The sequence below is a fragment of the Acartia tonsa genome, chromosome 13 (assembly GCF_053477335.1).
Source record: "Acartia tonsa isolate MP-2025a chromosome 13, ASM5347733v1, whole genome shotgun sequence".
In the NCBI taxonomy this organism is placed as follows: domain Eukaryota; kingdom Metazoa; phylum Arthropoda; class Copepoda; order Calanoida; family Acartiidae; genus Acartia; species Acartia tonsa.
Genome location: NC_137272.1, coordinates 13,020,989 through 13,036,573, shown reverse-complemented (window position 1 = coordinate 13,036,573; position 15,585 = coordinate 13,020,989). Strand labels below are relative to the sequence as shown.

The window sequence follows — 15,585 nt, the reverse complement described above, 5'->3', positions numbered from 1 at the left end:
AATATGAGACCAATAAGCTAAGTTTAATGCTACGAGAATTAAAGAAAATATGAGAATCATAGTCCTGATTAATGTGTAAAGTTATATATACAGGCGAATTATTTCAGTTGACAGATATATAATACTTTTAAAAGTAAAGATAATTTTAACCATATTGATAGAAATAGAAAGTAAATGAAATGAACCTTAAAAAAAATTTGATTTAAAGCTATACATATGAAGCAGTGTTGATAAGATTTGAATGGCATTAAAAAAAATATTTTCTTTGAAAGTGCAACTAACTTATTAGTTTTTGATTTCTTCCTTTTTAACTTTTTTTACTAATTGATCTACCTCTATTTCAGTTAGGGTGCATTTGCTTTCGTCGTCTCCAAACTGCTTTGTGATGGGTTCCCAGGCACCGTCCCGCTTCACCTGCATGTAGATGGTCCCGTTCTGGTCTGAACTGAAGTTGTTGATATCTCCATTTCTCTTGAGCTTCTTCAGGTGTTGAACCAGCATGCCCCTACGCTTTGTCAGATGGAAACAGATAAAGAAGTTGGGGAGTTTGATGTGTGCCTTTTCTTCTTTGGATTTAGCTTTTCTCCTTTCTTCTCCTTTTAGCCCACCTCGTTTTATGGCCTTGACCAGACTGCTATAGGCACTATCATTGCAGCGGTTGTTGAATTTAACCAGAATAGAACCCGGCCCTTTCAGTCTGTGGCAGGCAGCCAAGTCGCTGTCTGGAATTTCGATGCCATAATGCTCTAGGATAAGTTCCTTGGAATGCTCTTGGATGGTTTTATTTTCTTTTTTCAGAGTCTCGTCCGATTTGATAATTGTCTGTAGATTTTTAGTTGGGATGTCTGGACTGTGCAGGATGACATTACTTTTAAGGTTTCTTTGCCAGAGATTATCATTATCATCTTTCAGGCCTCTTATTTGTTGCTTAGTGTCTTCTTGTTCGTCTGGGTGAAAGTCCTTCTCACGCTGCTCAAAGATGGTTTCAAGGGCACAAATGATTCCTTCAAAAGCTTGGTTGCCATTACTTATATCTTTTTTCAGACCAAATTTTAGAAGGATATTTGACAGTCTAGTTAATTGATCTTCACTAATAGTTACTTTTGAAGCTGGCATTTTGGCTGTCACTTGAAAAAAATTCGCTGTATCTGAGTCTAACCTTTAACACATATGTGGTAGTTTAACCTTTACACCGGAAGTTCACTGCTCGCCGGTCAAACTATAACTATTAATTAAGCCTTAAAAAATCATATAGAGAGAGGTTTTATGACAGACTTTATAAAAGCAAAGTTGTTCAAAATTTTAAATAAATAATATTTGCTTTTCTTGTCATGATTATGCTGTAACTCCTAGGGGATACAAATTGAACTTGAAATTTTAAAATCTAATTTTGTCAAAAAAAACCTCGTTAGAATATTTTGAAAATTTCAGGATTTAATCTTGATATAAATGTCTTAAACTTTTGTTTTCTTCTTATAGGGTAGACAATTTTTGTTTTCCATTTACACTTCAAGAAAGATGTTAAGATTTTGTAAGTTATTTTCTTAGTAAGGATTCGAAACCGATTAATAACCCCTTGATTAGAACTAGTACTGAGAAGTACTGAAAACTAATGTATAGAATCATATGATAGACAATTTTTTCTAAGAATAATAAGATAAATATCATAAAATTAATCAATTAATATACATTTCAATATTCTCGGAAAGCTGCTTGTCATAAATTAATACTACAACTACATAAGGTAAAAAAGATATTGTATATATAACATATTTAAAATAGCCATTGGGACTTTTTTGGTAAAGGTTATAAAGTAATAACAAGCTATTTAAGGAATCACCATGCAAAGTATCAAATTGATAGTTGAATTCTAACATGCCTAAATAAACGGTCATAGTTATCCGTTACAGACTGACACACCAACTAAAATTGTAGAAAAACTTTGTTATAGGAATTTTAATAAGAATTTTGGAAACTACGCAAGAAATCATTCACGTTGCTTTTCAGAAAAGTTCTATAGCCGTCACGTTGTGGTTAGCAGCATGACTACTTTTAAAGTGGAATGTTATCATTTCCCAGTAAAAAAATCGTTATTATGTCAGCCAGCCGATCTATAAAGCATTGAAATCTAATAACTGAAGATGCCAACATTTTGTATCTGTCCACTTTATGAAGAATAAAAACGTCTAAATATAAGATTAATTGAACAGACACCGTATCTCTGTGGTAATTGCACCGTTGAGTTACGGTGATGAGAATTCGAGTTCAACCAAATTTGTATTGCTATCACAACATGTTGTCCCAAATTATCCTACCAATTCACGCAACCTCCCCCTAGTTGCGGTAAAAAGGGATAATACGAACACATCCCTGGACCTCCAGGATAGAAGATCTGTTACAACAGCACAGATTATTAGCCTTTGAAATGGACACATGATCCACAGGCACAAGACCCTTAAATAATAATAATAATAAAACAAGGATGACATCATCCATAAAAGCGAAGCACTGAAACGGTAGGACAAACGGACATTAACATTGTATAGTGTCAGAACTGAATAATTAGAATATACATGTATAAGAGTCGAACCAAAATTGTAAGTAAATTTGTTGAAAAACTGCTGGATACAGGATAAAGTTTATGGACATACTTAATTTTTAGGACTTGATTATAGAGTTGCTTCACATATAACATTATACTTTGTTGTCCCAGGAATTGATATACCAAAAATCAGATCAATCGGATGATTAGATCACATGAAAATTTGTTGTTTAAAATGGACGTACGGACATTCTGGTAATGATTATTGAGTTGCTACGCTTTTTAAATCGTACCTAACTACTAAAGGAATCACCATGCAAAGTTTGAAATCGATAGGACAATTCTAACATGCCTAAATTAACGAAAAAAGCTATTCGTTACGGACGGACGGACGGACCGACCCTAATTATAGAAAAGCTTCGTCTTTAATAAATAAATGATTAGAATAGATAAATTAAATTTAACAAGAAAAGTGTAATGACAATTTATAAACAGAATATCAAATATGTCCAGCATTTGTCCGCTTTGTAAGGGAAATGAAAATGTCTTGGCTTATAAATAAAAACAATTAAGACTTCAAGACAAAGGTCATACAATCAAAATATTAGTTTTTTGAAAGCAAGAAAAAGTGGCTCCACAGATTATGACGTTATACGATAGAATAGCCAATGAGAGGCCAGTATACACCAATGGTAAAATTTATGTTAGCCTCTCATTGGTTATTCTATAATAAGACGTCATAATCTGTGGAGCCAAATTTTCTTGCTTCGTTTCTTGGATTTCGTGACTTGGCTTTTATGAAAAAAAAATTGTAAATTGCTCACATGCCTAAAAATATGATATAATTTAAATCTACATTAAAATTGCTACTAAAGGATGCTTATTGTGGTCGATATTTGTTTACATTAATTAAAAACTTGATTTAGTAGTTCTCTAACTTTACTCAAATTCAAGAGATTGAATTTAAAATTTCATGTATAGTCCTTTTCATGGCAACGCCTCTTACGGGGCGTTGCGATGTATTTTTACAGTAGATTTTCTCCTATTTCTACCTGTGGGGGGCTCTAATTCTGCGGTGCAATCACCTAACCTAACCTAACCAAAAATAACCTATCAAAAGGTACTGTGAAAATACAACAAAACGCCCCTTATGAGGCGTTGTCACGAAATGGTCTATATCAAAAATTTAAAATTTCAAAATTTTTCAACAATCCGGATTGATATAGCCCACCCTGTACAAAAACATAATTCAAATGTTAACCAAGTATTTAAAGTTTTCACTAAATAAGTTTCTAGATAATTTTAAATAAGGCATTTCCGTAATATCATAAGTCGTCTTCTTTAAAAAAATTATTTTCTGTATTTTAGATGGTATCCGACACATATCCCATATTCGATTCCCACAAATAGACATTGGATGATAAAATGGTGTTCATCCCTAACGACAATAAAATAAATTACCCCATTCTGTAAATTACACTTAATGGTTGACACGTTTGGGCACTAAACATAATAAGTCAACCAAACAAAATTCAATATAGGTCCCAAAAGTTGTAAAGCCAACGATTTAGAAAACGTTATCATAAAACTTTGGGACTAGTGTAATAAACAGCCCAATGTCCCCTCCCTCCCTGGCTATGCAATAATATGAACTCCAATTTTTTGGAAGTCAAGTCTCACAAAGCCATATTCTTTCAAAATAAAATTAATCACATATTATGCAATATACATATATTATTCAAAAACATAATGAATTAAAAAAAGATATTTAAAAAAGAACTTTACATTGGAAATTAAAACTTTAACATGAGATTCATTTTATAAATGTATAATTAACAATTCTTACAAGCAAATAAACCAAAATTAAATTTCTGGTCAGACAAAAAGGTCGTTATTACTATTGTGACTAACCTACAAAACATTTTTTCATTAAATTTTTTTAGTTGTTGATGTAAACATCCAATTATGATTATCAAAATTTCCCCTTTTATCAGATTATATTATTAGTAAGTTTGAACAATATTTAGATTGCATAAACCAATCAAGTTTTAGTATGTTTAAAGTTTTTAAGCCTAAGAATGAGAAAACGTGTGGGGACCAGTATAATTTGCAGTTTTATGGTAAAACATATAATAGTTATTTATTGCATAGTATTTTAGACAGTTTTCCAGAGATAGTTAAATAAAAATCATAGGATGGGTTTCTGTTCGGGACTTTAGGGCCAATAAAACAGTGATTAATTCTATGATTTTATCTATCCATCGGTGGAAAATTCATTATAATATGATATTATACATAATCATTCAGTGTGGCTTAGAACCGGTTCTAATCCAGCTGAAATTAATTGGATTCAAAGCAAATTATATTCTTGCGGGTGTTGGCATAATGTCGTCAGTGCCATCATAATAATCATCTGAGGTAGTTAGTTCTGTTGATTCGGTGGAAGTTGGTTCTAAAAAAATTATATCATCAATAAAAGTAAGACTTAAAAATTCTTTTAAAAAACTGTGGCATAACATGTAGCGCATAATCAGCTCTTTGTCAATTTGGTACTAGGTTAGAATCTGAGACTTTACAAAGTGTCCAAAAAAATGAGCCGTGTGACGTCAATAGATTCAACTCTTTTTAAGTGGTTTCCTTTCCCACTTCTCCTCTAATATCTCCCTTTTATGACGTCACACGGCTCATTTTTTCGAACACTTTGTAGAGTCTCAGATTCTAACCTAGTACCAAATTGACAACTGATTCTTTTCAGATTCTTGACCTAACACCAAGTCATGTGTAAACAAGTTAAAAATGGTTCCCAATGTTGCTTTGTTAGGTTATGGAGGAATTACAATTCACGGTTTGGACTTTTAGACCAAGGTCATAAAATTAAAGAGTATGGACATTAGACTATAAAAGTTGGAAAGATTTTTAATCAATATAATAGATTTGAAATCTGCATAAAATTTTAAGGATTTTTTATAAAATTAGTTTTTTACATAATTCTTTATTTAAAGGCGCAAATACAAATTAAGTTAAATAATTTTGAGATCTGTGATTGGTGGATTGAAAACTATCTGCGCTCTGATTGGAGAAGCTTAAGTGACGTACATCATTCAACCAATTAGAGCGTAGGTAGTTTCCAATCCAGCTATCCTATTGGTCAAAATTTATTAACTTAAATCGTATTTGCGCCTTTAAATAAAGAATTATATAAAAAACGAATTTTATAAAAAATCCTTAAAATTTTATGCAGATTTCAAATCTATTATATTGATTAAAAATCTTTCCAACTTTTATAGTCTAATGGACATGTACTAAGTGTAGTTTGATTACTTTAATTAAGCAAACTAAAAAAAATGGACAGTTTCCTTTTTTTTTGTAGCAGACGCAAATTGATTTTGAAATGGCCAAAAAAACTTCTGACTACATATTACAAGAGGTGCAAACATTTTGGAGCGCTTCGCACATAAAATAATTTTTGATACCTTGAGTTGTAGATTCTTCTTTTGAGGTGAAAATCAATTCTCGAAAATTTGGAACCAAGGGGTTGAAATCTGAAAAGTAATTGGTGAATTCCCTTAAAGTGCCTATCAAGCAAATAAAGGGTTTGTGGTAATGTTTCATATGTTATATGTTTATTTCTTTATGTTAGGTCGTTCCTTCATAATCAGAAATCTGGGAGGATAAGACAATGGACGATAAAATGATGCATCTCCACCTCCTTTTTAAAAAAGCTAGATGAGTTTATGTGTGTCTTAGGTTTCTCCATGGTCTTAGGTCATTGCACTTTGCATGACAGATCAACCAACTTACCAACCTACATGAATCCTTATATAAAAGTAACAGGATGTCATTGTCTAACTGTCTATAGAAAAGGATCTCGCTAAACCGAAATAATTCTCCTTTACAGTGTTGCTTCTTATAGGTCCAGGGAATGTTTTAAACAAAGAAAAATAGCTACTTTAAAAAATCCCGCAACTCCCCAAAATACCTTTCTTAGAACTCCCACCACCCATTCAATCAAGTGCTCCTAAAAGCCTCTAGGGGCTTGTTCGCCAGTTGTATTGAAACTGAGTAAAAATTACCATTTGAAGGGCAGAGAATTTGTTGCCCTCTAATTCTCAACTCTCCACTCCTTCGACTCTCCGGACTTTCATATTCTATAACATTAATTATATAAAAGTTTGATTGTCTATCTGTGTGTCTCTCTTTATCTTACGACCTCTATAATCGCTGGACCAATACAGGTATAAGGTATAACCAACAAGCGAAATAAATATAAAATAATATTTGGGGGGCAAATGGAGAGGTCGTCAATTTTACGATGTGTTGATCCCCAACGACAGCTGAAAAACACACATAGGTTTCGTGATTTTTTTTCGAATTAATTTCATTGTTGGTATAAGCTGGGACCAAAGCTGGGGAGAAGGGGAGGGGAAAAAGAAGAAAGTGGGTAAGAAGGGAAATTTTCCTTAGAATTGTTTGTCAGAAACCTGGTCCCTTGTCACTGGTTTTAATATTTGTATAGTTTGGTTTTATAATAAGAGATAATATATACCATAATCAAGCACCAAAGCCGACAGTACAGACAAATCAGCTGTTGTTCTATTATAATCAGCTGATTTCAAGTCACCAGTGTTCCCGTAAAATTTTTGAGAATGTCGTCTTCTGATACGTTTAAGGTTGAGACTGGGCTCAATCCTCCAGAATTCTTCATCAGGTACTGGGAAATTTACTAAAATAAAGTAATAGTATATGTAATTTTCCTATTAGTGCCATTTTGAGCACAGATATCCCCTCTCGCTAGTTTTGAAATAAACTGAAAATAATGGAGGGGGAGTAGTTTTTGTTTGTTTGTTTGTTACTTTAGGTTTTGTTATATTAGGTGCTGTGAAGCCCCGCAGGTAAAGGGTGATAGGCACAAAACTGTCCTTACTTACCACCTTTATTTTCAATTTATTTCAAAATTAAGGGGGGATGGAGTCAGTGCTTGATAGGCACGTTAAAGGAAAGCACCAACATGTTTTTTAAAAAGCAAGGAAATTTTAAAATTCCACACTGATAATGAAAAAAAAAAGATTTTTTTCTGCAAACATGAAAAAATTATTGCTTCTATTTCTACTTTTTTAATAAATCAAATGAAATTTTCTCCAGAAAACTTATGGGATAAGACAAAGAACAATATATTCATTTATTTGATGTATTATTTTTCTCAAAAAATTCGAAATGAAGGGTTTGAGGGGGATAATCTATTGTATTTCTAAAAATGTTAAGGGGGTAAAATGAGGGTTTCAAAGTTTGTGAGGGGCTTAACACCCCTTTACCCCCAACTTGTACATCTATGAATGAAATATACCTTGATAAGTAGAACCATTGTCAACACAAATTGTTTCATCTTGCACGGAAAAATTTGGACTACAGTCCCCTTAATAAACAAATATGGAATTATAGACAGCTTTAAGAGGACAACGAAATGAAAAATTATAAGAATTATTCTAGTTTTGAGAGCGGCGGAAAACCCGGGCTAAGTCATGTAAAGTAGTTTTCCTTTTCGTTTGCTGAAAAAAACTTTGGTTACAGGGGCGTCCAAGCTTTTTTATTTGGGAGGGGGGTGGGTTAAATTTTTTTAAGGGGGGATAATTTGCTTATTAATTTTTTTTACCCCCCCCCCAAAAAAAAAAAAAAAATTTTTACCCGTGGGTAAAATTTGCTTGGAAGGGGGGGGGGTAATCAACCCTTTACCCCCCCCCCCTTGGACGTCTATGTTTGGTTACTTAATAATATCTTGATCAGTTGGTTTATTGACCAATATTTTTGTTTAATATAATAATAGATGTAATTTTGTCTATCATCATTGGGGATGAATAATTAGGAAATGAAATTATCTATTTTTATTCAAAATACCTGAAAATATTTGAGAGGTAGATATTGATAGAGAAAGTTCACAGCTGTTTTCAGCTAAAAAATCAAATGTAGTATGATCTATTTATCTATATCTATCTATAACTATATATCTATTCATGTATCTTCTAATTATCTATCAATATATCTCCATATCTATCTATTGAAAAATATCTATTTTTTTCCATCACATAAATCTATTCTAACTATCTATATGTAAATCTATTATCTATTAAATTATCTTTATCTCAACCTATCTATGTATCAATCAATCTTTCTATTTCAATATTAATCTACTAGCGGCTACGCCCCTAGAGTCCTCTAGTGGCACTTTAAATATTTTTTTATTTCAAATATGTCTATGTTGCATTCAAGTTTCTACGTAAAAGCAAAAATATTTTTAAAAATTTTTATTGTTTGTGATTTCTCTTGGGAGGGTGGTGGTACCCTCCCTCAAAATAGTTATAAACCTTCCTGAGAAGCTACCCTGTTAAGGGGAACCCGATCAGTTCGGCGGTTAGCGAGATCCTTTGGTACAAACATTCAAACACACAGACATCCTGTTGCTTTATTATAAGGATTTAGATTCAAATCTATTTACCTATCTATTTTACTACACTGTTAAAAATAATTTTTTTTTTTAGCATCAGATAATACTATATATTCTTTACATTAATGTATAGTATCAATCCATACGTTATAGGAAAAAAACCTTATTACAATACAAGGAAGATTCCAATACTGTATTGAGCAATACTTAGTGTTCTATGGAGTAACATGTAGTACTAAATAATGTATTTGTCTGTATAGTATTATCCAATACGCTCTTTGGAATAATATTCAATACAGTAGAAGTAAGTTTTTAATACTCTCCTTTGCAATTTTTGATATCCTCTATCATAATTTTTGATACTCTGTAGAGTATGAAACTGTTTTACTTTGGATGAAAGATCAGTTTATAATATATGATTATTATATGTACATATACATTTTATTATATCAACAAACATACCAAGCAGAGCAATAAAACATTAATTTAAATGTAAATTTAGTAAAAAATAAAAAATTAAAAACTTAGGTGTCAACATCTAAAAATGGTTTTAGCGCATTTTTCTTATGTTCAAATATTCAACCTTTTGCAAGAATGGCTGCTAAACACTTCAAAGTTGAGATATAGAGCTAAAAATGTATACAGATACTATTAGGGACATGTACTAGAACATATCAAAGTTTGAAGGTCATATCTCAACCAGGGAGGGAGTACTGGCCCCCCAACGTCGACTACAGAAAATCCATTTTTTTAAGAAAAATGCGCTAAAACCATTTTTATATGTTGACACCTAAGTTTTTAATTTTAAACTTTACTGTACTTTTTCAACAAAAACTGTATTTTTGTTGTTGTTTTATAATTTCCCTTAAAAACGAAGAAAATAAGCCATTAATCATTAAATTCTGATAACTATAAGTGGGGTAAAATTGCTTTTAAAAAGTTCTCATAAAAAAAACACACTGTATTTATCAATCTATGTATCTATCTACTTACTTGGCTCAATAAGATAAGTACAAGGAGTTTGATATCCAAAGGGGTCCAAATTTATTATAATAGTAAAGTATTGTTGGTCCAGAACTGTCACACAACTGCAATATATTTATTACATTTTACAATAGATTTATTATCCCTAGATGGTCAATTATTAATCATCAGCTGCTTTGAGGTGCTTTCACTCAAATTCGACGAAGCCCAATCCGTATTACTTTTGAGTCACTTTTGATTCCTGTGACGTCATATAGATTGTAGAAGTCGATCGTAAATCCAATTTTGAATGATTTAAAAAAAGATAAAAAATGTTTTAAAAATGTATGATTTTTAATAACTTCTAACATGCCTAAATTACAGAGTGATATAGGGATATCTATGATTTTTTTTGTCTGATCAACTCAGTCTATTATAGTAAGAAACCCCCATTTCTCCCATCTCCTTTGAAGAGATTTTCTTCCCCCCTTTCCTTTTTCTTTCCCAAAATCTATATGACGTCCAGAAATCAAAAGTGACACAAAAGTAATACAAATTGGGCTTCGTCCTTTATGGAGATTTAATTTATTGTTTGAAAACCAACCTATAACAATTCTACAAGAAGTAACCACAGTTTTTGAGCCAACAAAAAAATATAGTTCTATAACTTTAGGTACAAGTTCAATTTATAATCTAAAGTCCCCACCCTCCCTGTTAAAATGAAACAACTGGTAACCTTGAGTCATCTACAGGAAGTGTGGTTGATAAAGTTGTTGATTCTACTACTGTTGTTGTTATTGGAATAAGACTAAACAAAACAATTTAAAATTTTCTTATGATATAGAACTCTATCTATCTGCCTGTCTGTCTTGAGTCATCTAGCGGTTGATAATAGTTTTTTATTCTAATACTGTTGTTGTTAGACTTAATATTGTTTAATTGGACAAAACAAAACATTTAAAACAATTTTGTATATGTTTTATCTGTCTATCTATTTTCATTCTATCTATCTATCCGTCTGTCTGTCTGGCTTTCCTTGTATCATCTATAGGAAGTGTGGTTGATAATGTTGTTGATTCTACTACTGTTGTTAGTGTTGTTGATAAAGTTGTTGATTCTACAAATTTTGAAGTTTTTGGTTTTTGTGTTGTTGTTGTAGGAATAGGACTAAACAAAACATTTTAACCATCTTGATATCTTTTTTACCAATCTATTTTTCTATGCATAAATGTATCTATCCATGTATATACATATCTATATTTCTATCGGCCTGTCTGTCTTTCTTTGAGTCATCAAAAGGAAGTGTGGTTGATAATGCTGTTTATTTAACTGTTGTTGTTTTTAGGCTGGTTGTTGTTGGTGGAATAGAACTAAACAAAATATCTTAACCGTCTATTTTTATCTATTCATTTTTCTGTCTATCCATCTATCTGTCTGTCTGCCTGTGTTTCCTTGAGTAATGTACAGAAGTGTCGTTAATGATGTTGATCCTACTACTTATGTACTTATGTGTTATGTTTATTTTCATCTTTTTTTAAGTATTCAAAATTATAGAGTAGTCTTTTTGTACCTTACTTAGGTTTTATAGTTGGACGTACGTACGTTAGAGCTATCTATGGACAGACATACAGACACAAATATATTAATTATAGAGTCGCTTTGCTACTTATAATTTACCTACGATTTATAGAAGGACGTACATAACTGTCTGTAAAAATTATCTATAGAAAGACGTACTTAAAAACCAACAGTTATGATTTATAGAGTAGCTTCGCTACTGATACTTTACCTAGGTTGTATCGTAGAACGTACAGCAATTTCTGTAACCAGTGATCTATAAATAGACGTACAGAATCTTACAAATATGAATTATGCAATAGCTTCGCTACTTATACTATACCTAGGTGTAATCGTAGGACGTACAGCACTTTCTGTAACTAATGATCTATAGACAGACGTACAGAAAAACCAACAAATATGAATTGTACAATAGCTTCGCTACTTATACTATACCTAGGTGTAATCGTAGGACGTACAGCACTTTCCGTAACTAATGATCTATAAACAGATGTTGTTATTATATCCGGCCTATTCATAAAGAGATAACTATTAAACTATGTTAGGTTAGGTTATATTGGGTATTAGGTAGCCCCGAAGAGTTAGGCATAAGAAAAACTTCCCCACTTATTTTGAATTAATGAACATATGAAGAGTGCTTTGAGTATGGAAAAAACCTAAATCCTAAACAAGAAACCAAAGTTTTAAAGCCAAAAAATAAGAGGACATGATTATATAAAACTTTGGAAACCAGTGTAATATAGAATCCAGTGTCCACTCCCTCCCTTCCTGCTGATATTATTAAAATTGGTATCTCTCTCCCTTGATGTCGACGTTACAGGCGGTCTAGCCGTTGTTGATGATGGATACACCGGCCGCCAGGGGCTGCCTTCACAGCTGGAACAGTCAGGTTTCAGCGGCCAAACGGCGGCTGCTGGATCATAGTTTGGCCGCTGACCGCCAGTATTATAGTTGTAGTTAGGTCTTCAAGAATGGTTACTATGTTTTAAAACTAGCGGCTACGCTTCTAGCTTCTAGGGGTTTTGTATTCAAAGGAGCAGGTAGGGGTTAAAAAAATAGCTGAATCTGAAAATGAAATAGCTTAAACCCTTCCTGGGACCTCTCTAAAGATTCTCTAAATTTTATAACTTATGCAGTTCAGTGTAAGTGAGATCTTAACGGACGTATTTACATTACATTCATTCAAATCTTGAGTAATCTTCTTACTTTTTGGTATGTCTGTCTTTAAGACTTAAGTCTGTCCTTATGTACGCCTATTTTTGTTGTGAGTAAAAATCTAATAATTTTTAAAGTAGTAACCAAACCTTTGGCCTCCAGGATGAAATAAAGGGAAGTTATAGTTTGGTCTTTGACCTCCTGCATTATAGTTTGGCCTTTGACCTCCTGCATTATAGTTTGGCCTTTGACCTCCTGCATTATAGGTTGGCCATTGACCTCCTTGATTAAAGTCTGGCTTTTGACCTCCTGCATCATAGTTTGGCCTTTTACCTCCTGCATTATAGGTTGGCCTTTGACCTCCTTGATTATAGTCTGGCTTTTGACCTCCTACATTATAGTTTGGCCTTTGTCCTCCATCATTATAGTTTGGCCTTTGACTATCTTCGTTATAGTTTGGCTTTTGTCCTCTAGGAATTAATTGTACATAGTTTGGCTTTTGTCCTCCTTCACTATAGTTTGGTTTTTGACCTCCTTCATTATAGTTTGGTCTTTGACCTCCTTCATTATAATTTGGTTTCTGACGTCCTTCATTATAGTTTGGCCTTTGACCTTCTTCGTAATAGTTTGGCTTTTTTCCTCTAGGAATTAATTGTACATAGTTTGGCCTTTGACCCCCTGCATTATAGTTTGGTCTTTGACCTCTTTCATTATAGCTTGGTCTTTGACCTCCTTCATTATAGTTTGGCCTTTGACCTCCTGCATTATAGTTTGGCCTTTGTCCTCCATCATTATAATTTGGCCTTTGACTATCTTCGTAATAGTTTGGCTTTTGTCCTCTAGGAATTAATTGTACATAGTTTGGCTTTTGACCTCCTTTACTATAGTTTGGTTTTTGACCTCCTTCATTATAATTTGGCCTTTGACCTTCTTGATTATAGTTTGGCCTTTGACCTACTTCGTTATAGTTTGGCCTTTGACCTCCTGCATTATAGTTTGGTTTGTTACCCCTAGGTATCAGATTAAAAGTTCTCTTATTGATTTTTTCTTTCACAAAGTTGTTGGGGTATGTTTTTGGATGCGGATTAAAAGGCCATATTTGAAGGTTTCTTGTCTCAAATGTGGCTTGGGTAATCCTTAAAAAATAATTGTGTCCATAATTAGCGCAACAATAACAAACTAAAAACATTAATAGCCGGAAAGAAGGGGATATTGGAAGGAAGCAAATGATCCTAATCAAAACTATTCCTTCTGTAGATTAAAATTATTGGTTGAAATCTTAATGAACCAACCAATCAAAATTAAGTTTTTAGGCCAACGAATAAGTAATCGTGTTAATAAAACTTTGGGTACTAGTCCAATATCTACTCCCTATGCCTAAAATTACTTTTATAAGTTTGCATAACTAAGAGGTTGATTTATTAAATGTTGATTAGGTTGTACAAACTAGCAGCTGTGTCCAAACTTTTAAACCAATAAAATAAATCCTAACAATTTAGGATGAGCACCATTTAATCGTTCATTGTCTTATCCCTTAAGACCCTGAAGATAATATAAATAAAAAGATTTGTTTTAAATTCTAATATTCTAAATCTATCTATCTATATATCTATCTATCTATCTATCTATCTATCTATCTATCTATCTATCTATCTATCTATCTATCTATCTATCTATCTATCTATCTATCTATCTATTTATCTATCTATCTATCTATCTATCTATCTATCTATCTATCTATCTATCTATCTATCTATCTATCTATCTATCTATCTATCTATCTATCTATCTATCTATCTATCTATCTATCTATCTATCTATCTATCTGAAATTTACCCCCAAATATTCACAATAAATAACAATGCTAAAGTAGCTATCCTCATAATTGTCTAATTCTGACTAAACTTTTAATATGCACTACTACTTCTTACTATTTACCTACTTTTTAGGGTGTTTGTTTGGTTAATAGATATAGAACTTCTAGATCCCTACTCAGTAAATGAGACCAATAAGAACACAGAAAAGGAACAATTCGGTTATATTTACGGTTAAAACATGTACACATTTAAGTTCAAAATAGGGAGGAGGGTGGAGGACAATAGACAGTAAATTTCACTGGAAGAATGTCTTACTTAATGGCTCAAAAACTTTGGGTACTTGTTGACTTTTGATTGGTTGTTCCAAACTTGTAGTGCCTCTTTTCAACCAATAATTTTAATTATAAGGGGCTAATTTGATTTTGAATATCATCATTGTGGATGTAAATATATCAATTTATCATCTATTGTCTTATTCGGGAAGAATTTTTTTCCCAATTCATACAAAAAACAGCTATATATTCTTAGGATAAACTTAGCTTTCGGGAAATCTTTCCAAAAATGTCGTCGTTTGTATTATATTAATGAATCATATGTTCGTCTGCTAGAAATACCATTTTAAGTTTAACGGATTATTTTGTCTGACAGCTCATCTAGGGTTATATATCTATTGATTTGTGTGTGTTTGTGTATGTGAATATTCAAGTGTTGGTCTTTGGTTTAAAAGTATGAGTAATTAGATTATATTGAAGTCCTCTGTAAACAATCTTTATATAAAAGTAACAGGATGTCTAGTTTGTTTGTGTATATCTGTCTGTACCTAAATATTCACTGGACCGTTATGGTTCAACTTTTTTCTTTTACTTTAGAAAAATAATAAAATTTAATGAAGGATCGAGCCTCCCCCCCTGGGCCCCCCCCCCCTCCCTTTGCCTTAAGTGCTCCAAGAGGCCTCCAAGAGCGTAGCCGCTAATTACAATCTAACACAATATTTTAAAATATGTAAAAATATGTACAAAAAAATCTTTAAAATATCTTAAGGGATATTATAATAGATAAATTAAGATATTTGGAAATTGGTTGAAAACTTT

General features: G+C 32.3%; 1 protein-coding gene and 1 long non-coding RNA gene across 2 annotated transcripts; both read right to left on the bottom strand.

Moving 5' to 3' along the window:
• Positions 1 to 4,389: 4,389 nt before the first annotated feature.
• Positions 4,390 to 12,040, bottom strand: LOC145335152 (uncharacterized). The gene is made up of 10 exons (XM_080180884.1): positions 12,033 to 12,040; positions 11,845 to 11,937; positions 10,681 to 10,752; positions 9,975 to 10,069; positions 8,435 to 8,488; positions 7,887 to 7,955; positions 7,089 to 7,265; positions 6,616 to 6,690; positions 6,016 to 6,084; positions 4,390 to 4,994 (listed from the first exon to the last, which is right to left on the bottom strand). The coding sequence occupies exons 1-10, from the start codon at positions 12,038 to 12,040 to the stop codon at positions 4,903 to 4,905; spliced, it is 804 nt and encodes a 267-aa protein (XP_080037010.1). The 3' UTR covers positions 4,390 to 4,902.
• Positions 12,041 to 12,328: 288 nt separating this feature from the next.
• Positions 12,329 to 14,565, bottom strand: LOC145304060 (uncharacterized). The gene is made up of 3 exons (XR_013873966.1): positions 14,514 to 14,565; positions 12,827 to 13,813; positions 12,329 to 12,485 (listed from the first exon to the last, which is right to left on the bottom strand). It is a non-coding gene; the product is annotated as an uncharacterized LOC145304060 (long non-coding RNA).
• Between the last annotated feature and the right edge of the window lie 1,020 nt (positions 14,566 to 15,585).